The sequence below is a fragment of the Synchiropus splendidus genome, chromosome 2 (genome assembly GCF_027744825.2).
Source record: "Synchiropus splendidus isolate RoL2022-P1 chromosome 2, RoL_Sspl_1.0, whole genome shotgun sequence".
NCBI lineage: Eukaryota > Metazoa > Chordata > Actinopteri > Syngnathiformes > Callionymidae > Synchiropus > Synchiropus splendidus.
Window position 1 is genome coordinate 23,135,549 of NC_071335.1, and position 24,369 is coordinate 23,159,917.

At 43.3% G+C, this 24,369-nt stretch overlaps 3 protein-coding genes across 5 annotated transcripts; 1 reads left to right on the forward strand and 2 right to left on the reverse strand.

Annotated features, from left to right (window-relative positions):
* Positions 1 to 765: 765 nt before the first annotated feature.
* Positions 766 to 8,150, forward strand: pkd2 (polycystic kidney disease 2). Its single transcript, XM_053858281.1, has 15 exons — positions 766 to 1,510; positions 2,630 to 2,743; positions 3,282 to 3,415; positions 3,498 to 3,748; positions 3,820 to 4,044; positions 4,124 to 4,352; positions 4,421 to 4,591; positions 4,716 to 4,897; positions 4,971 to 5,091; positions 5,161 to 5,259; positions 6,289 to 6,410; positions 6,472 to 6,589; positions 6,660 to 6,823; positions 7,347 to 7,494; positions 7,620 to 8,150. Exons 1-15 carry the CDS (start codon positions 1,108 to 1,110, stop codon positions 7,821 to 7,823), a joined length of 2,685 nt encoding a protein of 894 aa, XP_053714256.1. The 5' UTR covers positions 766 to 1,107; the 3' UTR covers positions 7,824 to 8,150.
* A 275-nt stretch (positions 8,151 to 8,425) lies between these two features.
* Positions 8,426 to 21,941, reverse strand: abcg2d (ATP-binding cassette, sub-family G (WHITE), member 2d). 2 transcript variants are annotated; one of them, XM_053858284.1, is made up of 17 exons: positions 21,920 to 21,941; positions 20,972 to 21,107; positions 20,051 to 20,231; positions 17,767 to 17,826; positions 17,572 to 17,686; positions 17,352 to 17,504; positions 17,125 to 17,282; positions 16,020 to 16,171; positions 15,802 to 15,909; positions 15,360 to 15,607; positions 13,225 to 13,307; positions 10,469 to 10,558; positions 10,279 to 10,400; positions 10,052 to 10,206; positions 9,862 to 9,951; positions 9,684 to 9,796; positions 8,426 to 9,616 (listed from the first exon to the last, which is right to left on the reverse strand). In XM_053858284.1, the coding sequence occupies exons 2-17, from the start codon at positions 21,036 to 21,038 to the stop codon at positions 9,469 to 9,471; spliced, it is 2,043 nt and encodes a 680-aa protein (XP_053714259.1). In that variant the 5' UTR covers positions 21,039 to 21,107; positions 21,920 to 21,941; the 3' UTR covers positions 8,426 to 9,468. The 2 variants fall into 2 exon arrangements, with proteins under 2 accessions (XP_053714259.1, XP_053714260.1); XM_053858285.1 differs by having other exon boundaries at positions 20,051 to 20,280; positions 20,901 to 21,107.
* LOC128755075 (protein phosphatase 1K, mitochondrial-like) lies at positions 21,172 to 24,187 on the reverse strand. 2 transcript variants are annotated; one of them, XM_053858287.1, is made up of 6 exons: positions 23,486 to 24,187; positions 23,317 to 23,417; positions 23,062 to 23,209; positions 22,632 to 22,776; positions 22,141 to 22,275; positions 21,172 to 22,046 (listed from the first exon to the last, which is right to left on the reverse strand). In XM_053858287.1, the coding sequence occupies exons 1-6, from the start codon at positions 23,812 to 23,814 to the stop codon at positions 21,963 to 21,965; spliced, it is 942 nt and encodes a 313-aa protein (XP_053714262.1). In that variant the 5' UTR covers positions 23,815 to 24,187; the 3' UTR covers positions 21,172 to 21,962. The 2 variants fall into 2 exon arrangements, with proteins under 2 accessions (XP_053714262.1, XP_053714263.1); XM_053858288.1 differs by having other exon boundaries at positions 21,172 to 22,059.
* Between the last annotated feature and the right edge of the window lie 182 nt (positions 24,188 to 24,369).

Here is a 24,369-nt window from a genome sequence, read left to right on the forward strand (position 1 = left end):
CAAAAATATAACAAAAGAATGTCAAAGAATTATGAGAAGAAACATTCACTTTCTGACATATAAGCTGCAACTTTATGTGGGTTTTAACTATATCAAGTCATGTATTATGTGATACATGAATTATTGATTAGTGTATATGTTTTGTCTTGAATGTAAATTCATTCTTAATACTGGCAGTTATTTAACAATCCATGCTGCAAACTGTTGATTATTTTAGGTGATATATTGAATGAACATGTATCTTATTGCAATCCGAAATATTTCAGTGAGACCTGCTTTTTGCTCTGATCGCTGTCCCCAGAAAATCCAAAGTGTATAAATGTTAAATTAAATCGAATTAACGACTCAATTTACAATTCCAAAACAGTATATTGGATTTCCATGTTGTTTTCATGTGCGGCTGGAGGAGGGCAGTCTTCCGGTTAAGAGGTGTGTTGTTGCCATAGTAACCAAGGACCGAAACAATGTGGACAGAATTAGAGTAAGTAAATGTTGAAGTAAACAGTTTGCATCTAAACTTGTACATATCAAATTTAGTAGCATTTAAAGAACGTTTTTTTTTTAATGTTTAAAAAAATGCATGTTTGAAGTTGGAAGTACGTTCATGATATATTTTAAATTTTGGCCGAAAAAGCAGGTTATACCGAATGTGATTTCTTTTTTTAGTCTACAGAAGATATTTAGACACAAAATCTCAGTTTTATTCTCAGAATTTACGGCAGGAGTCGCGCTGTAATCTGAGTCCGCACAGATGTGAGCAGCTCCTCCGCGAGCACTTCAGGAACAAGATGGCTGTCCCGGACGAAAAAAGTTGTTTTTCTACTTTTACGTCAACTTTTTGATTGAAACCGTCGGAGCGCTTTTACTAACGTATAGCGTATCTACTGAAATCAACCACGCTGTGGACCAACCACACTCATTTTGGAGAGAACGTTGAGGATTCCCAGCTCTTTTACAGCTAAGACGTTTCGTAAGAAAAATAACGGAGGTGAAAGTGTTCTCGAGAAGAGGAGCCGGACTAAACTGATAGCGATCTACGGTCCTTCGCCGCTATTTATCTGCTTAGAACGGAAGTGATAATTTCAATAACTTGGAGAAACTTAAAGCATGAGTTCATCCAGAGTCAGACCCCAGCAGCAGCCGGCCCGGTCCCCCAACAACTCGGACGTTAGCGAGGGGATAGAGATGGAGAACATCCAGCACCAGGAGCTGGAGCTCGGGGATGCAACTCCGTCCCCTCCGTCCAGGCAAGCGTGGAGTCGGGACAACCCTGGGTTTGAGCCCGAGGATGGGATCATTCAAGCGGACTGGCCTCCGGCGAGCCCCGGGAGGAGGTCGGTTTCCACGGTCTCCAGTAGCAGCTGTAGCAGCGGCCTCGGAGGCTTCACCGGCGGCGGCAGCAGCAGCAACATCCCCCGGGGTGGACCGTATCCCAGCCCGAGCGTGGATGCTCGGCAGGGAAAACACGAGCACCGTGGCTGCTTGAAGCAGATACTTCATAAAATCAGAGGTATTTCACACTCGGATGTAAGGACACGGTAGCAACTATATAATTATGGTTATGCTCCATTCCCTCGTCATGTATTAAGATGTTCCATTTTGACGATTGTAGTCCTCAGTTAGAGTCGTCACGCATGTGGATGTGTCCAGTACATGACTACAATACAATCCCCAAGTTTTTTTGTCTCTCAAAATGAAAAGATACTTGAAAAGATACTAATGTAATGATCCTTGTTGCTGTTTGTGAGGCTACAGTTGTGAGACCAGAATGGGAGTCAAATATTTCACAACTAAATATTGAATATTGAAATTCAGGATAAAAAAAAAATCACATTTCATTCCATTTTAGCAGTAATTACAGTGATTACAAATTGGACAACGTCTCTCTGAGGGCCACACTCTTTCTATTGCTTTCATCATTGAACAAAAGCATTGTTTTCAGGGCTGATATTTGGTTATGGAAGTAGTCTTGACTGGTCTCAGGTGGCCTTGTTGGTGTGAGTTAAACATGAATAAAAGTATTGTAAAGTACTAAAAAAAAACATTGGTAGAATGCTCCTTATTAAGTTGAAGGGACTTTCTTTGCTCAAATAATAGGGACTTGAGATTTTTTTTCTGCTAATGTTTCGCGACAAAACAATAGAATACACAAAACAGCCATAACACTTTCTTGTCCTCAAGCCAATACTGTTTTCTCCAGGTGTCGCTGATGAATCATATATATTACACTGCATTGTTATGAGCCGCAGCACAGAGTACTGTACTGAAAATGCTAGACTATTAAACTACACCTCTCCATGCAATTGTCTTGTCCATAGCGGAGCCACCGTACATTCTGCATTCACCTAATAAATGTGAAAATGATGATTTCATGGTAAATGTATTTTGAGACAACTAATGGCAAAGATCACTTGCTTTCAAAAGTGGATTTTCAGGTGGCCTTGGTGTGAGTTAAACAAGAATAAAAGTAGAACCTACAGCTGGTTTGGATTAAGCCAGTATCCTTTTTTTTAGTCACTGAAATGGAACAAGAGGCTGCATTTAAGTGTAATTAAGTATAGTAAGTGCTGTCTGGGTTGCGTAATAAAAAGCATCATTCTGATGGTGGGCTCATTCTTTTGCTCTGCAGTGTTGTGGGGCACTGAACTGATGGAGGACAGCGACAGCAGCCGGGAACGTTACCTCAGGAACGTGCTGAGAGAGATGGTCACTTACGTTGCGTTCCTCATCGTTTTATGCATCTGTAAGTAGGCAGCATTCACAATACAGTACTGTAGCTTCAGTCTGCAGTGTATTGTGCCTCAAATGAAACACAGATTGATGGAATACAAAGAAAATAAAGATCCAAAGTACATGCGTTTAGCGACCGAGAAGCCCATAATGGTTCTTATAAACATAGCTCACAGTGTGGTGCTTTGTTTATCTGTGAGTCATTTTCCAAACGTCATGACTTCAGCAGCTTGAAATGAAATCTTTAGTAACTATGGGACTGATTCGATTCCACCAACTGGACGGATCTGAATAACGTGTCTGTATCGCCTCAAGCATAATGACAATCCCACATGTAATATGTGTGTGTTGGAACGAAAACGTAGCTGCCCTCAAAATGCCAAACTCAGGCTTTGGCTGGAGTGTAATTATTTCCTGGCAGAACCGAGGGCTATAATGCCGACTGCGCAGCAGGACTGAGGAGGGAAGTTCGACTGAAGCAGATGGAAGTTGCTATTGTACAGGTCTGTGCTCGGTCTTCAAGTTCTCATGTTGACTTTTTATGAATGCAGTGACTTATGGGATGGTCAGTTCCAACATGTATTACTACACCAAAGTGATGTCTCAGCTGTTCCTGGACACACCGCTCTCGGCCGGACACCCTTCCACTTTTAAGAGCCTCTCCACGATGGACGACTTCTGGAAGGTAATTCATCATATCATTTGAAAGAGCACCGAAATCCTAGGGTCTGTACAGAGGAGGGTTTCAAGTCTCCGATCATCCTCAGTTCACAGAAGGCCCCTTCCTCAACGGCATGTACTGGGAAGTGTGGTACAACAACAAGAGCCTGCCGGAGAATCAGAGTCTTATTTACTATGAGAACCTTCTACTTGGGGTCCCTCGTCTCAGACAAGTGAAAGTGCACAATAAATCCTGCTCCGTTCATGAAGATCTGAAAGACACAGTTCAGGACTGCTTCAACATGTACACCTCGTCCAATGAAGACAAAGCCCCCTTTGGGCCAAAGAACGGAACTGCGTACGTCTCAAACCACGGATGTCAATGTTTAACATTTTTCCAGTTGTACTGATAAAGATATGAATTCTCAGGTGGACGTACACAACAGGGAGCAGTTTAAATGGTAGCAGCCATCGAGGTCAGGTGTCCTGGTATGGAGGCGGAGGATACTACCAGGACTTGTCTCGCACCATGGAGGGCTCTGCAGTGCAGCTGCGCTTTCTCAAAGACCATCTGTGGTTGGACCGCGGCACCAGAGCCGTCTTCCTCGACTTCTCCGTCTACAACGGCAACGTCAACCTCTTCTGCATTGTCAGGTGAGAAGTATCACTGAGAAAAGTTCTGCCATCACATTATATGGAAGTCAGAGGAGTGACACTGGTTTTCATACCTCAGGTTGCTGGTGGAATTCCCTGCCACAGGTGGGGCCGTGACCTCCTGGCAGTTCCAGACAGTGCGGCTGATCCGATACCTGTCTAGCTGGGACTACTTTGTGGGCTTCTGCGAAGTGTTGTTCTGCCTGTTCATCCTCTACTATGTGGTGGAGGAAGTACTGGAGATCCGGATTCACCGGCTGCATTACTTCAAGAGCGTGTGGAATTGTCTAGATGTCATCATCGTGGTGGTGAGTACGGAGGGCAGTGAGGACTGGGCGAGAAGAGCCACCGATACAGGAGTCTTTTTATGTTTCAGCTGAGTGTCGTGGCTATCATCATGAATATCGCCAGAACAGCCATGGTCGGAAATCTCCTCAAGGGGCTGTTGGAGAAACACAACACCCACCCCAACTTTGAGACTTTGGCCTACCTGCAGGTCCAGTTCAACAACGTGGCTGCTGTTATTGTCTTCTTCTCCTGGGTCAAGGTAGTTGTCCTCTCCTGGCCGGAAATCACTGCTATGGTTCTGGCCGAACTTCTTTCCAGTCCATATCTGTTGCATGAAAAATGGAAAAACCACAGGAGCTGGTAGTTAAACCTGTGTGTCTCAGCTCTTTAAGTTCATCAACTTCAACAAGACCATGAGCCAGTTGACAGGCACCATGTCCCGCTGCGCCAAAGACCTGGTCGGGTTCGCCATCATGTTCTTCATCATCTTCCTGGCGTACGCTCAGTTGGCCTACCTGGTGTTCGGAACCCAAGTCAATGACTTCAGCACGTTCCAAGCCAGCATGTGAGAACATCCACCGACGCAACCGTCTCCGTCGCGTGTTGATTCCAAGCGTTGATCTTCTTCTACTGTGAAGTCTGACGCAGTTCCGGATCATCCTGGGAGACTTTGACTTCTCCGAGATTGAGAGCTCCAATCCGGTGCTGGGGCCGATCTACTTCACCACCTTTGTCTTCTTCATTTTCTTCATTCTCATGGTGAGGAAAAAAAACCTTTTGAGCGTAGGATGGAGTTCAAACTGATACCCGGTTCGCTGTCCTGCACAGAACATGTTCCTGGCTATTATCAACGACACCTACTCTGAGGTGAAGGCAGACATGTCTCAGCAGAGGTCAGAGATGGAGATGACGGACCTCATCAAAAAGGTGAGTGATGTTAAGCAGCAATAATAGAGTGCCAAGAGAAGAGCTGTGGTATTGTATGTGGAAGTATGGAGTGGCAGCGAAGTATGTTGGCAGACAGTGGTGAGGTGTGCTGCAGGTGTAACAGATGACTTCAAGGTGGAGGTGGGACTGCACCAAGGCTCAGCTCTGAGTCCTTCTTGTTTGCCGTGGTGATGGAGAGGTTGACATGGACGATGATGTTTCCAAATGACATTGTGATCTATGGTGAGAGCAGGGAGCAAGTGGAAGATCAGCTAGAGAGGTGGAGGTTTGCCTTAGTAAGGAGAGGAATGAAGGTTAGCCACAGTAAGACGGAATACATGTGTGTGAATGAGATGGATTTTAAGTACTGAGGCTCAACTGTCCAGGGCAATGGAGAGTGTGAGAAAGAGGTGAAGAAGTGGGTGCAGGCAGGATGGAATCATTGGAGAAAAGTGTCAGGTGTGATGTGTGACAAAAGGGTGTCGGCAAGGATGAAAGGGAAAGTGTCCAAAAGGATGGTGAGGCCAGCAATGTTGTATGGTTTGGAAACAGTGGCACTGAGGAAAAGACAGGAGGCAGAGCTGGAGGTAGCAGAGATGAAGATGCTGAGCTTCTATCTGGGAGTGAGCAGGATGATGATAGGATCAGAGGGACAGCACATGTGTTCAGGTGTTTAGGAGACCAAGTCAGAGAGGCTGGATGGAGATGGTTTGGACATGTACAGAGGAGAGAGAGAGAGCCAGTACATTGGTAGATGAAGATGTTGAGGTTGGAACTGCCAGGCAGAAGGTGGAGAGGAAGGCCAAAGAGGAGATTGATGGAGGTGGTGAAGGAGGACATGAGGTTTGTAGGTTTGAGAGAAGAGGAAGCAGAGGACATGGGGAGATGGAGGAAGATGGTCCGCTGTGGCCACCCTTGAAGGGAGAAGCCCAAAGAGAAAGAAGAAGAAAGTTGAAAATAACAGGAGAGAGGAAGGAGAGAGAAATCAGCGCTGTAACTAAAATCTACAATCTGGTTGCCGTTCTTCAGGGCTGCAACAAAGCCCTGAGGAAGTTGCGGCTGAAAAAGACGGCGGTGGATGACATCTCTGACAGTCTCCGGCAGGCCGGCGGGAAGCTCAACTTTGATGAACTCCGGCAGGATCTGAAAGGGTTTGTGCCTTCACACACAGAAAGACAAGATCCGAATCTAAACTTAAGTGATGAAACACAGGAAGGGCCACTCGGACGCAGAGATCCAGGCCATATTTGCCAAGTACGACCACGATGGCGATCAGGAACTGACGGAGCACGAGCACCAGCAGATGAGAGACGACCTGGAGAAAGAGCGAGTGAGTGGTGCTCATCAGTTCATTCAGGTCTGACCTCCAGGGGCTCACTGCCTTTCTGCTGGTCTGCTAGGAGGACTTGGACCTGGAACGCAACTCCATGACGCGGCTCGGCAGTGGGCGGGGCTTCCCCAGAGTGCAGGATGACTCGGAGGAGGACGACGACGAGGATAGCGGCCACAGCTCCCGTCGGCGAGGCAGCAGCTCCGGAGGAGTTTCCTACGAGGAGTTCCAAGTGTATGAGTCCGTTTCTCTGTTTGCTCACCTGACAACGTTGGACACAGCTGAACACCTGCTGGACAAACAAACCTCAGAATCGACTTCAAGATGCTGTGGGGCATGAAACCAGTGGCCTAGTACTCAGAGATGGAACACCTTGAGTAAATGTGGTGTGAAAGGTCTCACACCTGACTGTTAGGAGGAAATCAGAGTGAAACATAAAAACCTGCATTATGGAGTATTACATTTTAAAGTTGAGCACTTATGATCTTTTATTACATACTTAGATTTTAGACAATTTTAAGTTATGAAACTATATTGTGAACGACTGAATTTTAAGGGAATGAGGAAAAATATGAGAAAGGCTGGATGCTTTTAATTCAGTCGGACAATACATAAAATCAACAAAAATCAGAAAATATTTCATGAATATTTTACTGTTAAAACAAGCGCAGCAACAACAAAACTAGGCTTCACTGCTGCCACCTAGAGGTGTCTCCGAATTTTGAGCTGCCTCATGATTTTTTTTTTTTGTCGGCAGGTTGGTGAGACGAGTGGACCGCATGGAGCACTCGATCGGCAGCATTGTATCCAAAATTGATGCCGTCATTGTGAAGCTGGAAACTATGGAGAGAGCAAAACTGAAACGCAGAGATGTTCTGGGTCGACTTTTGGATGGAGTCATGGAAGTAAGTCGACAACTCTAAGACTAGTTAAATATTTCCAGTAGGTTGGTGACACAGCGAGATAAAAGATAAAAAACATTTGAACACATAAACCTAAAATTCATAATCGCGTGTCTGTCTCTCTCAAGGATGAACGACTGGGGCGGGACACAGACGCTCACCGAGAGCAGATGGAGAGGCTGGTGAGGGAGGAGCTGGAGCGCTGGGAGTCAGACGATGTGGTCTCGCAGGTCAGCCACCCGCCTCCAGCCACGCCGGTGCCCCTTCGCCAGCGTCCCGCCTCCACCCTGTCCACAGAGGAGCTCGACACAAGCGGGAGTGCACATGTGTAGACTTCAGAAGTAACTTATTTGGACATGATCTCCGCTTAAATCCTGAAAACTTTATGTGCACGTGACCTGAATTCCGCATGAGAAGCCTCCACCGCTGTACATATTCCTCATATTCTCCACAAATGCCAAAAAAGCCGTTTTTAATGTGCATTTATGAAGAGCAATAGCAAGTGTAGTACATTGCCTCACTCGTCATTTAAGCTTCCTTTTATGATACATATTGTAACTTAAAACAAACTTCGATTTGGAGTGCATTGTGTGTTCATGGGAAACCCATGCATTTACATTTGACTGTACTTTTTTAATATGTTTAATAAAAGTTGTACATCGAGGATCACGTGTGTCAGATGCTTCAGACTAGATGAGGGTTAGATATGTTGGAGCCTACGCTCTTGCAATAGACTCTTCTGGAGTCAAGGCTCCGAGATGGAAACGGCCTCCATCCTGCTCGACTGCGTAACAGTAACACAGTGTGGCAGTGCGCTGGGACAGCGCTTGTGCATCCCAAGATGGGATCAAGCTCACAACCTCTGAGTCACAGGTTGACAAAAAAAAAACCCAAAAAGAAGTACATACGGCATATCATGTTTCAACACCAAACTTTCCTAATTATTTTATTCAGGACTGTGACAGCAAATGTAAAATTTCAACAATAATATAAAAGAACAGGGCCTATGAATTACATCAACTAAAATAAAATAAATGTTGATGCTAACTTAACATAGAAGTGTAGAATAATGATTATAATAACATGATTTTAAGACTCACACCGCTAAGATAAAATACTGCTGAAGGACAAATGCAAGTTTTATACAAATATATTCAAAAGTGAAAACACAAAACTGGTATTTCAAAGCTGAATAAAACAGACATGCACAGGGTTAGAATTTCATAAAAATGTTGCCCGTAAAATGTGTAAACTGGAGGTTTGACATGGCATAATGCTTTGTCTTAATACTGTTATTGTGATTTTAAAAATGGCGACGTTGCTGTTACATTTTGTGAAGGTTCTGGTATCACAGTTGGCTTGTTTGGTTAGAGTCTTGGAACATCATGGTCATCTTGTCTGCTAAAAGTCTAGGAATCATTGAGGTCTTGTTTTATAAAAGTCTTGGAACATCTTTGTCTTCTAGTCTGCTAAAAGTCTAGGAATCATTGAGGTCTTGTTTTATAAAAGTCTTGGAACATTTTTGTCTTCTAGTCTGCTAAAAGTCTAGGAATCATTGAGGTCTTGTTTTATAAAAGTCTTGGAACATCTTTGTCTTCTAGTCTGCTAAAAGTCTTGGCATCATTGTCGCCCTGTTCCCTAAAAGTCTTGGAGCATCTCAGTGATCTTGTCTGCTAAAAGTCTCAGCATCATTGGTGCCTTGTTTACCAAAAGTCTTGGAGCATGTCAGTGATGTTGTCTGCTAAAAGTCTCAGCATCATTGGTGCCTTGTTTACCAAAAGTCTTGGAGCATCTCAGTGATGTTGTCTGCTAAAAGTCTCAGCATCATTGGTGCCTTGTTTACCAAAAATTGTGGCATCATGGTGGTCTAGTTTATTGGTTTGATGTTGGACTTGGACACAGTGTACGACCCTCCATCATTCTGTCAAATCAAAAGTCAAGAGGGCAGTTGAGGGTATTATGCAAAAAGCAAACATTTTAAGAGAATTTCTTGAGGAAACGCAGCTTTAAATAGGCGATGGTAAGAAAGATGAGGGTCATGACAACCAGGGCGACATGGTTCTGCCAAAGCCCCCAGGTGCTGAACTCAATGCCTAAATAATCCAGCTGCTGTTCTCCAGTGCATCTGAAAAACATGAACTGTACATTAGAAACGGTAAGGCAGAACTGGTGAAACCAAAGAGGGCGCTCACGTCAAAGCGGGCGTGCTGGCGCTGCAGTTCAACATCAGTGAGGACACGTTGGCGTTTTTGGTGACGGACTCCCCGCAGAAGTTTAGTCCCACAAACTCGTTGATGTTTAAAGCCTGTCGGTGGAAAGTGAAGTGAATGACCAGCTCACACTCGGTGGCGCTAGAGAGCCTGTTCTTACAGCAAGACCGTATCCAGGGATGCTGAAGTACTTGAGCCAGGAGAGCCAGTCCTGGATGCTGGGCAGGTTGACCAGAAGGCCAGAGAAAATCTGAAGACAAATATTGAATAGTTTAGTCCGTTTGGCTTCTGAGAGACTCTGGCTGGATTGAAGCACCTTCAAACTAGGTGATTCAAAAGGTGCTTCTCACCATCATGAAGATGAACGTGATGGTTATCAAGATGTTGGCCAGAGCCACAGCCGTCTGGTCGGCGGCGATGGCGAGCGTCAGCGCCGTGGCTGTGTACGCCAGCAGGGTCACCGTCAGAGTGAAGATGAAGAACGCCTCCACTGAGGTCTTCAACCCTGGCAGCAAACAGAAACACAAACACGGTCGAACATTTCCGCTGCAGGGTTTCGCTCAACGCGTGATCTTACCGATCAAAAAGTAGATGACGATGCTGAAGAGCACAGAGGTGACAGAGCGCAGAGCGAAGTCCGCCATGACCTTGGACAGGAAGTAGACAGACACTCTGTAGTAGCCACTGATGAACTCGTGCCTGGTCCCAACAGAAACATCCTCATGAGCCGCTGTCAGTGTCGAACACGTTCGATCATCGGTACGTACAGAAACAGCTTCCTCTGGATGATGAAGAGCTCAGCGGCCGACACCGTGCTGAAACACTGGTTGGTGCTGATGAAAAAAAGAGCTCCCATCCTGAAATACAGGTTGGTTGTTTACGATATTAAACATGAAACTAACGGGGTCATTTCCAGCGGCTTTACTGGCGCCGACCCCAACACCCTCCGGCCCCCTCAATAATTACATTAGAGGAAAAGAAAAGAAGTCCACTGAGGTTTTGAACTTGATTGAGTGAGCGCCTGAGCACACGACGTGCCCAATATTCTAAGAAGATTAGACAAGCAGGAATGCATGCAAAGATTAATGCAAATAATTCCTTATGCACTATGAAGACACGTGGTGTCTAAGGGTAAAATCTGGACCCGCTTCTCCTTAGCACGAGTGAGAGCAAAGTTCTCCTCTGTGATATGATGAGTGCAAGCCACTCGCACAGGGAACAACAGGAGCTCAGACGCTTTCACTGCGGCTTTGGATGCAGTGTCACGTGAAACGTGATTTTTAGTCAACAGTGTAATTTACCACCCATTCCAGACACACTACACACCAATGTTTGTACAACGCAATGTTTAACTGTGTTGTTGAGAAGAGCCACGTCCTACAAACATGTCTGGCTGTAAGTGTCACCTGAACAGCTGGTCACGTGACTCGGTGGCAGAATAGCGGTTAAAGCACATGCCTGTGTGTCACAAAGTTGCTGGTTCGCGTCCAGCGTATGTCTCTTGTGCATGTATTTTTCAAATTCATACATTTTACCGTGATCGAAATATCAAGCGCCGTAGATAGAAATGTGTGCGCCATTTACAGTGGTACCTCGGTTCCCGACCACAATCCGTTCCAGACGGCCGTCCGAGAAGCGATTTGTTCGAAATGTGAATCGATTTTTCCCATTACAATGAATGGAAAAAGCAATAATGCGTCCAAGCCTTAAAATAGTCTTTTGTAGGAGTGAATGTAGAGTGTGTGCTGCAGGTGGCTGTTCCTCTATGTGTGTGGCCGCTGCATGTGGGAGGGGTTGCCGAGTGAGTGACGTCTCTCCAGAAGTGAAGAGGTGCCCGGTGCGTGTCCAGCTCTGAATGTGCGCTTCTGTGCAGTTTGGCTGTGACAAAGTCATAAACCAAGTCACGCTCTGTCCCAGACTGGCCTCATCCCTGTCCCAGCTCCAGCCCACAACAGGACATCAAACCCTGGAGTGAGCGCTCCAGCACCTCCCCTGTGACACTCTACCACGGTCCAGTGTGGAGACAGGAAAGGTTTTACTTTTACTCTTTTTTCGGGGGCGTTCGAGTTCTGGATTTTCGTTCGAAATCCTAAGCAAAAAAATCTCTAAATTTTTCTTCGAACTTGTTCGATTTGTTTGAATTCCGGGACTGTATTTTTCTTATATTTTTTTACCTGGCTCATGCCACCAATAACGTCTGTGTGTGTGAGCGACACTGCAGACTGGAGCGTCTCATCTCCACTGAATTAAACAGACTTCACCACCATCAACAATGAATATTAGGTGAAACACATGCCATACCTTCCGTTTAGCAAATGACAAAGTGAAATGTGGAACTAGGTCATGTCAATCGTGTTTTGGAGTTTTAATCCTTCAGTTGAGGTTAACCTCAAGGATGGGTGTTTCCAAGAACTGATCCTCAGGTATAGCTATTCTCACCATCTCTGTGGGGTCCGCTCATCGCCATAATGCTTTCCCCCAGCCTCTCACCCTTAACCGAACCATCCAAAACTTAACCAGGACTCCGACGTTTTCACCCTCCAAATGTGTATCTATGTGGACCGGCCAAAATGTCCGCACAAAGCAAAATGTCCTAAGATAAGATCAGTGTCTTGTCAAAGATTGGTCCATACAAGAATATTAATAGATGTGTACACACACACTTCCTATACATTGACATCACCCTTTCCCCAGCCTCTCCCCCTAAACCTAACCTAACCTAACCTTTACTTACTTTAAGAAAACTAAAACCTAATTATAAGCTATTTTGTAGTTTTAACCCTCAAAATGAGCCTTGACAAAGTGAGGACCGGCCAAAATTCTGATGATTAAAAACTGATACAGGTTCTCAAAAAGATAGAAGTACAAGAACACACACCTCTCTGACATAACCCCTTCCCCAGCCTCTCACTCTCAACCTAACCATCCAAAACAAATGGCTCACCTTGACCAGGACCCTGAACCAAACTGAAACCCAATTATAATGAGGCAGTTATTTTGAAGTTTTAATCCTCAAATTGAGGCTTAACTTGTGGGGATGGGCAAAAATGTCCTCATAAGTGGGTGTGTTTTTGGTCCCCACAAATATTGCTAAACCCAGTACACACACATGCACACAAGGCAATGCTGCATAAAGACACAATATAGACACATCTCACCTGTAAACACACAAATGTAAAAACACAAATGCAGATGAGCTGGTTCATAAACAAACCCAGACATACACACAGGTCAACAAGCATAGACTCACACAGCTCATACCATCATACTGGCAGTATGACTGTAACCCAATAGATACACATGAGAGCACACACACATGGATGCACATCTTCTCTGTTAAAAGACTGTTGATCAGAGTCAAATGTTGCTGATATGCAGACACACATCGCCACACTATACACACCTATACAGCACCACTGCGCTGTTACACACATCAACACACATGCAAAGGAAGACGAAAGACAAATGGGCTACAAACACAATGACACATTTCGCAGCAGGATTGAACCGTGGGTGGATTTACCTGTTCTGGATTCCACTCTGATCCTCTTTGACGTCGAAGAAAATGGCTCCGACAACAAGAGCCAAGAAAATGTGGACGACCACCTGAAACACAAAACATTTGCCATGCAACCCTCATGCACTCGTATACAAGGGCAAAGATTTGGCACTTGACTGCAGCTGAGAACAAAAGAATGAAAGGGATTCAGCAGCAAAATCCAATTGAGTATACAAATCGTTTCAATCGGCTAAACTAATTTAGCCCCTTGCTTGAGAGCAAGTTCAAGGTTCCCGAGGCTCAGGGGTTAAGTGGAGCCCCGTCTTTGTGCAGGGATGACAAAAAAGAGAGCGGGACGTGAAAGCAAGACAAATAGTAATCCCAACTATTTACAGATTATGAGAGGACTAAGCGGTTCCCAGGGTGCGGGGATCAGCTCAGAAGGTTGAGCTTTTTTCACCTCATTCCCACCGGCCCTTCATCCGCCATGATGCCGTCATGTGAGGAGCCCCGCAGCCAGGGCCCCGGGGGCTTTGCTCAGATATGATATCAGTTTAGATCCGGGCCAAGAGTCGGGTCACAACAGTCACCAAAGCCGATTAGGGCGCCCACGCCAACCCCAGCCCTTCTGGTGGGATTATTTTGACTTATTTCGGGCCAATTAGCTGTTAATAATTCTTAAAGTGAGGAGACTTCTTTAGGCATTTCGATTGCCAGAGGGTGACTAATGAGCGCGCTAAGTCCTGACCTCTCCAGTTCTGCGTGTAAACACCACCGATGCCGAGCTTCACTTCTGGCAGTTCATGCGAGGCGATGCTGTGATGTCAAAGGAGACAGGATCTAACTGGACTGAAGCTGCGCATTCTTAGACACAAAGGGATTAGTGGTGTCCAAACTCCAGCTTGAGGGCCGTTTTTGGACCAATATAAAATTGAATATGGCCCACTTTTGTTTAAATTTGCCCACAGTGTAATTCATCAACTAATCCAGTCGCACTCAAACACACTGTCTGTGTGGGGACATTTCATTGCTATAACGCTTTCCCCAGGCTCCCACCCTAAACCATCCAACACAAATGGCTAACCTTCACCAGGACCTAAACCAAACCTAAACTCAGTTATAATGACCCAGTTATTTTGGAGCTTTAATCCTGTCAAAGGAGACAAGATATAACTGAACTGAAGCTGTGCGTTCTTAGACACAAACTGGACTTTGGACACAACTAACAAACTGTTCGTTTTTGGACCAATTTAAAATTGAATATGGTCCACTTTTATGAAGAGCACACCTGCACCATTGACCACCAAATGGAAAATGGTTGAAGAACCTAACAACAACAGAACAAAAGAAAGCTTTTTCAACCTCATTTTGACATCTGTAGGATGAAGACGCCACAAAACCAGCCTCTTCAAAGTGGCAAGTGGCCAGAAGTGTGTTCCACTTATCCCTCAGTTCATGTGTGTTTTGGATTTAGATTTAGATGAATCTCCTTTGAATGGGCTTCTAGTTATAGTTTTCACTCCTAACTGAATTTGTGATGCCCAAAACAACCTTGAATCATCCCAAAATTCCACATACAGACATCTTCAAATCATATGTTGATATTTATATGTCATCATTATTAGCTCCTCTCCTCATTTCACCGGAACATAAACTTGGTTGAACGTTAAAATGGCCTTTAAGTTTCATAGCGATTCTGAATTCAAAGGCATTAACAGTATCATTTGCTTGAAAATGGCTAGTAACAATTGGCCTTTCATGTCCTACATTGGAGAGATTTGTAATGACATAACAAACACAATGATTCAGATTTTAAGGTAGGATTGAGTCCAAAATAAGGTAACAAAACACAGAATTAAGGCAAAACCCTGAAACATGAATGAAATTTACAATTCCAAATCACCACCAGCTGTGGCATCAAGATCTGCTGTCCTGGAAAGTTTCGCTAACATGTGGCCCCTAGACAGCACTTTACCTTGGTCTGCTTCATGTTTTAAAATCCTGGAATATATGGTGGAATAAACTGCCGATGAGCCAACTGAAGTGTGTATTATATGGGACATCATAAAGTGGATTTTGGAGTCAAATTGTTTCAGGCGTGTGCAGTTTCTAATTCCCACATAACATGCGCTACACAGTGATAAAATGAAGACAGCTACCTGGGAGACAGACGTCTGCGCGTCCAGCAGGAGGTTCTGGAAGGTTCTCTTGAGAACCCACCGCAGCTGGTGGAAGAAGGAGTTATTGTAGTTGAAACTGAAGGTCGTCCGAAAGTGGTTGGGTTGAGTCTGGACGATTCGCTGCAGCTCCGACTGAACGTCCCTGTAGTAGCTGCTGTTCTTGTAGCAATCCAGCAGGTGTCGGACGATGTTCTGCCTGGAGCCCTTCTGATTCTCAAACTCCAACTCTGCGAGGGAAGACAACGTGTTTCAGATGCTTTTGAACCTTCGAGCCAAACATATCATCACCGCAAAGTTTGGAAGAACATTTCCACGTTGAAGATATGAATCCATGGAAATTACACGTGGAAACACGATTAGAAGGAAAGCTATCTTTCGCACTCTGACACTAAATTGTTGCTGGGTATTATGTTCATGTCACCGTCAGAGTTGTTCTCCTTGGAGACGCAGACCCCATTCGAGCCAGCATCCCCATTAATAACATCCAGGAAGAAGTCTGCCGGGTTGTTGTGGGGTTCGCAGGAATATCCTGCAGATCACAGATACAGAATTCTTTTTGAAACCTTTTACAATGACAACTGTGCACGCAGTTTTAACAACAGTTTAAAGACATTGAACTGGCAAGTATCACAGGAGTACCAATGTTGCTGAAGTAGTCCAGAGCGTTGGGTGACGGGCCATGGTACGCCATCTTGCCACTGACCAGCAGAGTGAGTGAGTCGAACAATCGAAAAATGGAGTATCGCGGCTGATGGATGGACATGATTATAGTTCTCCCCTGGTTGGCCATCCTGCGAAGCAATACAGGGTGGAAATATTAAATATAGACAACAGGTTTTAAAAATATTTTTATTGCTTTATTTCCAGTCAATTCTTTCTGTGCAACAAATGTGCGTTTCCAAAAAAACTTCACATTCAAGCAAGACAGATATTAAACAGGAAACAAATTTCATACAATAAAATGGTAAGTTGTAGAAACAAAATTCAGTGAAGCACATAAATGAGAAAAATCCAAAGAAAAAATCCAAAAATCCAAATATTATATATATGATTAAATAACTTAAAATAACGTAAAATAAATAGAAAAAAAATACATATTTAAAGAAATTAAATATTTTGCAGTTAGAATGTGTGTGTCTGTGTTTAATATATCTTTCTTTCTTTTCCTTTGGGTTCCACCTTCAGGGATCATCTCACCCTGTCCTCTGCTTCCTCTTCTCTCAAACCTACAAACCTCATGTCCTCCTTGACCACCTCCACCAAATTTTTTAAAAATAAATTATACAGGGGTTGGACAAAATAATGGAAACACCTTAAAGCTAAGAAAGCTTTATAAATTGTGTATAAATGTGTAAAAATGTATAAATTATACATTCAATGGAAAATATAGAATTTTTTAAATATGTATTTTTTTCTATTTATTTTACGTCATTTTAACTTATTTATTTAACATGTTTGCTAGACATAAAAAAGTTTATTTATTTTGCATGAAAAGTGATGTCTTTAAATGAATGTAGAATTATTTTCCCTATTTTAATATTTTAATGATTTAATTTAATGTTGATAAATATTGTTACATTTTCAGTTGCAGTTACGTGGGATTTTATCATTTTCATTGACTTATTTGTATATGAAAAAAAATCTAAATTAAACTCGCGTTTTTGAAGAAAAGCAAATACATTAAGAATAGAGTATGATAAGAAATCAAAGTTGTATTATTACATGGTACACAGATGTGACTCACCTTTTCAGCAGCAGCAGGACAGAGTTAGCGGTGCTCGCATCCAGACCAGTCGTCGGCTCGTCCAAGAAGAGAACTAAGGGATCAATAATCAGCTCCATGCCGATGCTGGTCCTCTTCTTCTCCCCACCAGAGATTCCCCGAGTCAGTGGTGTGCCCACCTGGGAATGAACATCAACATGCTTGAGCACCAAAGCCGTTCAGACTCATGCTAAGACACATGTTGTCACCTTGCTGTCGGCCACCTTGGTGAGGCCCAGCTCTTTGATGAGGTGGTTCACTCGAGCCTGCTTCTCTGTCTGTGGAACTGAAGTGGGAAGTCGAAGCGCAGCTGAGAAGCACAGGTTCTCTCTGACGGTCAGTGTTCCCATGACCACGTCTTCCTGGATGAGTGACAGGTCAGAGATTACACAGCGACGCGGAGGATCCATTTAAGACCTGTGAACAAACCTGAACGACGTAACCAGACAGGCACTTGAAGTTGGGAGGTTGAGGCGCTCCATCGATGAGGACTTCTCCAGAGAGGCCGGATGGGTCCTTCCTCGCAGCAAGAACATCCAGAAACCTTTTGTGAACAGCAGGAAAACACTTGAGGACACATAACAGATCAGAGCGAGGGGGTCTCAGTGCCTTGCAAATACTCACGAAGACTTTCCACCACCGGAGGGTCCAAGAATAGCGTTCAGGCCCGGCCTCATGATCCCACTGCAGCAAAACAATTTACATTAAAAATGCATCAGGAAATCATCCAGAAGTTTCTATGTTTTGATTTAGTTTACAATTCTAAATATGGAATTTAAGTTGGAATGCTATTACACCATCTGGAGTACTTGCTATAACAAAACAAGCTTGGTCAAATTAACGTTTTTTTTTTCCAAGTGTTTTATTGGACAGTAACCGTATTAAAAATGTTTTTTTTGGTGAACAGCATTTATTAGATTTGGAGCGTAACAAGATGAAGCATGACATTTTAAAAGCACATAATTATCCGACAATTCTTTTACTGGTCAAGTGTGAGGTTTACCACATCAATCTCCATTTTACTGATCACTTTTTAAGTCCCTCTTCTCGACTACAGAGTGGAACTGCCGACCCCCTACGAGTGAGCCAGGACTCTCAATGTCCCCAGATCTAGAGGTGACAGAGTCTTCCTCCACTCTGGAACAGTCTGCCAGAGGAGAACGTGCACCACCCCTCACTTTTTATAGGTTTGCATTTATTCAACATCCTCCTAACATTTCCTTTTCCACTTCTGGATCACTGAAGGCCTGGCTGCCCACGTATGTGGTCAAGCACGTGAAAACATTCTTTGTTTTGCCTGGAAAATGTGATATAAATAAAGCTTTATTTTTAATATTATTATTATAAAACAGAAGCATCATTTTGTGATTATATACTTGTAATTCATTTTTTTATTGTTTATTTATTTACATCTGAACTATGCTTTTGGGTTTTTTTTGTATGTGTGATTCCTAGCTTGTTTTTTATTTGTGTTTTGTCCTTGCAATTCCTTGTCAGTGGTTGTGATCTTCCTCAGTGATTGCCAGTTGCCTTCAGGACGGCCATATGCCTTCGAGAAAAGCCGAGTTGGTTCCCAGCTCTTATCGGCCCACTGATATAAAAGCGATCCAGACCGAACGGCAGGCTCCAGTGGGACATCAAATAAGCCATATTATAAGTGTATGTTTATCTGTTGAATTATTCAAGCAGTGAGAGTTGCCATCAGATCCTTTAGCGTCCTGACTGATCGAGACTGCGCCCAAAACTAACACTATTCACCAAATACGCGGCATGCATTCCTGATTCAGAGCAGGTCAGCGGTGAAATACCCGAATGATTTGACAGTTCCCACTAACTGAAACCCCCCTTACCCCTTAATCTTTTATCACCCTTCAGAAAATGGTATTCTTTCTAACCGGTTACAGATATTATGAGTTTTTCTTAACAATTCAAGATCCATAGAATTCCGCAAATCCTCGGCAAATCCCCTGACTTCAGAGCCAACGGCTACACAAAAGGCCTGTGGTATAAAATGGAATTAAAAGATTGTATAAAAGCCTGGCAGTGACACGGGACAGTGTTTAATTCTTTCCCCTGGCAGACTGCTCTTTAGCGCCAGGGAGATTATATGCAAACCCCCATGCTTAATATCATATAATTAACCCTGAGGCCATGAAAAATGGTGTGAAAAATGGGGAAACGTCAAGTGCATTTAATGCCATCAGAAGGAATGGTAGGTCCTACCCAGAGTGGCATTTACACTGTGACACTGTAGCAAGCTCTAATACTAGAGCTGAATACCAGGATTGCTCTTTATATGTTCAATGCCAGTATTAGACATAACCCCTTAAAAGTTTCTCCGAAGAGTTACATGGATGGGTTCTGTCTCCGGAGATCGAGAGGTTGTAGACCCTGGCTCCAGGAGATGCCGTCTATCTGTGTGTGTTTGACTTGTTCAGTGGCCACAGTCTTCGCTCCAGGCAGCCAGAGAAAATCCTCAGCATGTCTCACTAGGTCAATGTCCCCCCCAGGACTTTAGCTTCAAGTTTGTTGATATATGACTGCATAATGCTCACCTGTATTTGTCTTATAATTTGGCACGATAAATACAAACTATTTTCAAGTCAAAACATTTGCTTAGAAGAAGCTCATTTAAAGTCTCAGTCAAAGCAGAAAACTGGGCGAGACTTTTGCGTTATTATTGTGCAGTATCAAGTTATTTAACTGTATTAAAAGTAGGAGTATGTTTATCCTTTGGACGTGCGAAATATTTCCATTTCCAATATTAACGTTAAAAAGCGGAAGAGAGGAGGCGACCCTGTGAACCTGGCCAGACTGGCACTGCTCTGCGTTTGAGCCGGTTTGAATTGAGTAAATCATGATTCTGCAGCCAAAACAAAACACTAAACAAGTGATAGCGGGAACTGACTTGAGGTCCACCAGGATCTCCTTGGTCGTGACGGTCCTCTTGCAGAGGAAGCCTGTCTTCAGCTGAACTTTGTAGTTGATGTTGTGGAAGCTCACGGTGGATCCGCGCGGCTGCTTCGGCTGCTCTTCGGTTCCGACGACCTTTGGCCTGGGCATTCCATTGGTGCTAATGTTGTCCATCACTACGATGTTAATGTGATTAACCGGCTCCATCATCATGAGCAGAAGAACCTTTAAAGAAGCCCAACAACAGCGAGTTGAAAAGAAATAAAAACACTTAAAGAAGTGAAATACAGAAACAATTCAGAAGCTTTCAAAACTGTAAATGCCATGTTGATGAATATTTGTGATGATGTTTCATTGCATTTCTTTTGGCATGTCTCTACTATTTTTTTAAATCCATTTCAATTTCACTTTTAACCCACAAAACAATAGGACACTGACTTTTATTGACTCAAATTGTTTTCCAATTTTTTCTCTAATAATAATTATAAAACAACACAATAACAATATATATATACTGCACATAAATACGTTTAGTCTGCTTGGCATGGCTATTGATATGTATTTTTCATTCATCTTTGATCTAAACTCTCCCTCATTTATAGAAATATTGATGGATACATTAAATAGCCATGATGAAGATAACAAAAAGATAAATAAAACCATATTTTATATAGAAATAAACTGATGTAAAGGAGCTAGTGAGGAGTAATGTCCGTCTGTGAAAAGAGTACAGCAACAATGACATATGTAAATTCAACATTCACGAGGCTATAAATGTCACTTTACCCAGTTACTTTTGCATTGGATTACTTGGTATTGAGAGTGAAAAACAGAACCAAACTCACCTAGACAGACCGCTCCCCGCTCACATCCGACCCTCGCCTGGGTTGTGATATGTTCAGCAGCGGGGACTCACCACCACACTGTGATGACGCGAGCGCTGCTGCAGTTCCTCTCAGCACCGAGTGGGGCGCACGTCTCATGACAACAGCGACAGGTGCCTCACGCCGTGAGCTGCAACCGACGATTTAACCCCTTGTTTACTGCGTCAACTAAAACATACATGAGACTTGAGTATTCATTTAAGAAATAAGAGTCATTTCAAATGGAATACTAATGATAATTTGCGATGTAAATGCATTTTAATTTCAATATCAAAAGTTTTTTGACACAAAAACAAGTATATTTGATATATTTTGTTTCATGTGAAGTAGTTGGTCTGAGACTCATAGAGAGAGAATCATAGATAATATATGGTAATATATGTAGGCTAATCTCATCTACAGTGTAATGAAAAGTTTAGCTATCTGGACGGAGAGGTTTGTCACGACACACCTTAAAGTTAGTAAACAAGCCTGTTGCCGCCCAAAAGAAAAAAAAACATTTCGACGCAGCTCCTGCGGGTGGATTAAGGTAACGCTTCATTCACAAATAAATAAATTGCAGAAGATGTGGAAACAAAGATTGTTTTATTTCTATATAATATTACACACCTGTCTCCCTGGGAACATGTTTATTTAGATTACAGAGGTAGTGTGAGTGGATTTTGTCCATTTAAATGGTGTTTATATAGTTTAATAGGATTTTGAACAGCACATCATAGATGTGTTTCACTTTTCAGTTGAATAATTGTTAGGTAAACAATGGTATGGAAAATACAAATACACATTGACAAGGTATGCTACATATTTGCATGTTCTTTTTTTCATTATTATTATTATTATTATTTGATTTGATACTATTTTGATTTATTATTAAAGTTGAGCTAGTGGAGTGAAACAGATGTCATTTTTTTCTTGAAGATAAATATGTGACTGAAACAGGACATATCTGCTGATGCTTTAGTAGGAAAAATTGTTGTAACCTTGTTTTTGTCTTTTTTTTGTCAGATGTTCAGATAGGGGATTCTACTCTGACTTCATGCTCTTCCCCCAAGCGCCAAGTGGCGCGATGATAATGGTGACGTTGTCTTCAGAACCATGAGCCAGAGCCTGCGACAAACATCTGCTTTAACCATCAACTGCATGAAAACATGACATACAATGACACATACAATTATTCACTGTGTTTTTTCTCTCTGGTTACCTGCTCACAAACTCTATGTGCCGCCTGATGTGGATCCTGACTCTGAGTGATGATGCTACAGGTCTCCTGGCTCTTCATTATCACACTGATGCCGTCAGTGATCAGAGCCAGGAAGGAGTCATGTTCGTGGGACAACTGAAGGAGAAAGAAGAGAATGTATTCACAACATCATATGACAGCATCATAGAACTAATAGCCTGGTGTCATCCGGGAATCATCATCTGGGAAATAAGAGGGTGTAAGGTCCTCAGAAGGAGCACGTTTTCAGCACAGGATCTGGCAGAGAAAACAGTGTCTCACACAAGGATGTCTCATGTGCCATGCTGCGAATGAAAATAATTGAAATGTATCTATTTAAATGAAAGTGAAGATGAAGAAAATAAAGCTTATCAAGATAAAAACACAAGTGATAGCAGTGAGCTCTTCATTCCAGAACTTGTGCTCCACTCCAGTTCAGAGTGAATAAACAGGAAATGATGCTCCAAACTTACCAGGATCCTCTTGATCTCAGGCTCAGGAATAACACCGAATTCCCTCAGGTGAAAATCACCGATGCTTCTGGTCATAGCCAGCCGACCGTTGACGTACAGATCTCCACAGCTGTTCGGCACCACAAAGCCTCCACGGCTCTCGATCCTGGGGACATGAGATGGGACTTAAAGTAAACGCATAAAGCTTAACAACAAGCATCAGCATATGAAAATGTTTAACTTTAATATTAACCATTGTGTTAGGTAAATTTCTCTTCTACAGTTCAACTGTGTATAGCTGGGGTCTTGAATTTGGCCCTCAAAAGGGCTGTGGTGGTGCAGGTTGTCCAACCACTCAAGCAGAAGATCAACCAATAAGGTATTAGAGCTGAAAGGTCTGAGTTAAAAACCCATGCTGCATCGTAGTGCTGCTATGTTGGAGGTGCCACACCTCTCTCTCTCCTCCTTCCTCTCCGGAGTGTGGTCGCTGGTCAGCTGCAGCCCCTTGCCCTCACGACACAGCAGGGCCCGACTGTCGCCCGCACTGGCCACCACCAGCTCAGTGTTGTCCCTCAAGAGCGCCACAGTGGCCGTCGTTCCTGTGGCAAGGAAGCAGAAACGACAGACCCAGGATCAAATGTAAAAGTTTACTCTGCACCTCTTAAGGTTGAAGGCCAGAACTGGAGTTGGGGAGGTTTACACTCACCGCTCTGGCATGATGGAGAGCGTTCAGCGAGCTCTTTGTCCACTTCTGTAAAGGCTTTTGTTAGAACAACTTCCAGGTTCTGTGTTTGTCTTGCAAAACCTCTGGAAATATACAGTGCAAACATGTGTGGTAAAGGTTTAGAAGCCCAGCTACTGACTGCTTCTCTCACTTGATGTGCTGCTCCATACGAGCTTCACAGAAGTCGGCAGCTTCTCGTCCTCCGTGGCCATCAAACACCGCCAAGTAGAGGATGTTGACGGCCGGTTGGCAGATCTTGAAGCGGTCTTCGTTGGTCTTTCGTCGACCGATGAGCGAGGCAGAGCCGACGTTTGACAAACTCACTGAGCTCACAGCGGAAGAGACACGTTTACTGCTGACATGAGGGTGAACTTGCTTTTTCAGACTGTGGAAAAGGTCGGGCTGAAGATTGATCAGGGACGTTAAGGGTTTAAAGGCTGGTGTGCAGTTTACCAGGCGAGACAGACGCACAGCCAGCATGAGCCACACTCACTGTCCAGGAGAGACAGGAATATGTTGAGGGCAAACATGAGCTGTAGCTCAACATTTGGGAGCATTTATTGTCATTATAAAAGTACAACTCCTGATGTTTGCACTCCTTTGATGCTCAGTTCCTTTATGTCCTTTGTTTTTTCTTTACTTTTAGACTTGTTCTCAGATAAAATAAAAAGTTTATTTCGTGGTGCCAGCTTCTCTGTTATTACACAGCTTTGACAACCTCATAGTTACATACATGAATCGTGTGCTTCCAGTTTCAGTTCCAGCACTCCAGTCACACAATAGAAAGCACGAAAAGAGAAGATTGAAAGAAGACACAAAACATTCTTGTTCTTGTTTATAGTTTTCGAATCAACTGATGAATTAAATGCTGACATCTAGTGTTCACCTAAGGAAAGCGAGGGTTGGGGCGACAAACAAGTATTGGAGCTGAGCTTGAAAATATCAACTGTAGAATAGAATATTCTATATATTCTACCTTCAGTGATAAGGATTTTGAGATTAAAAATAAATAAATAATAATGGAAGAAATATAGT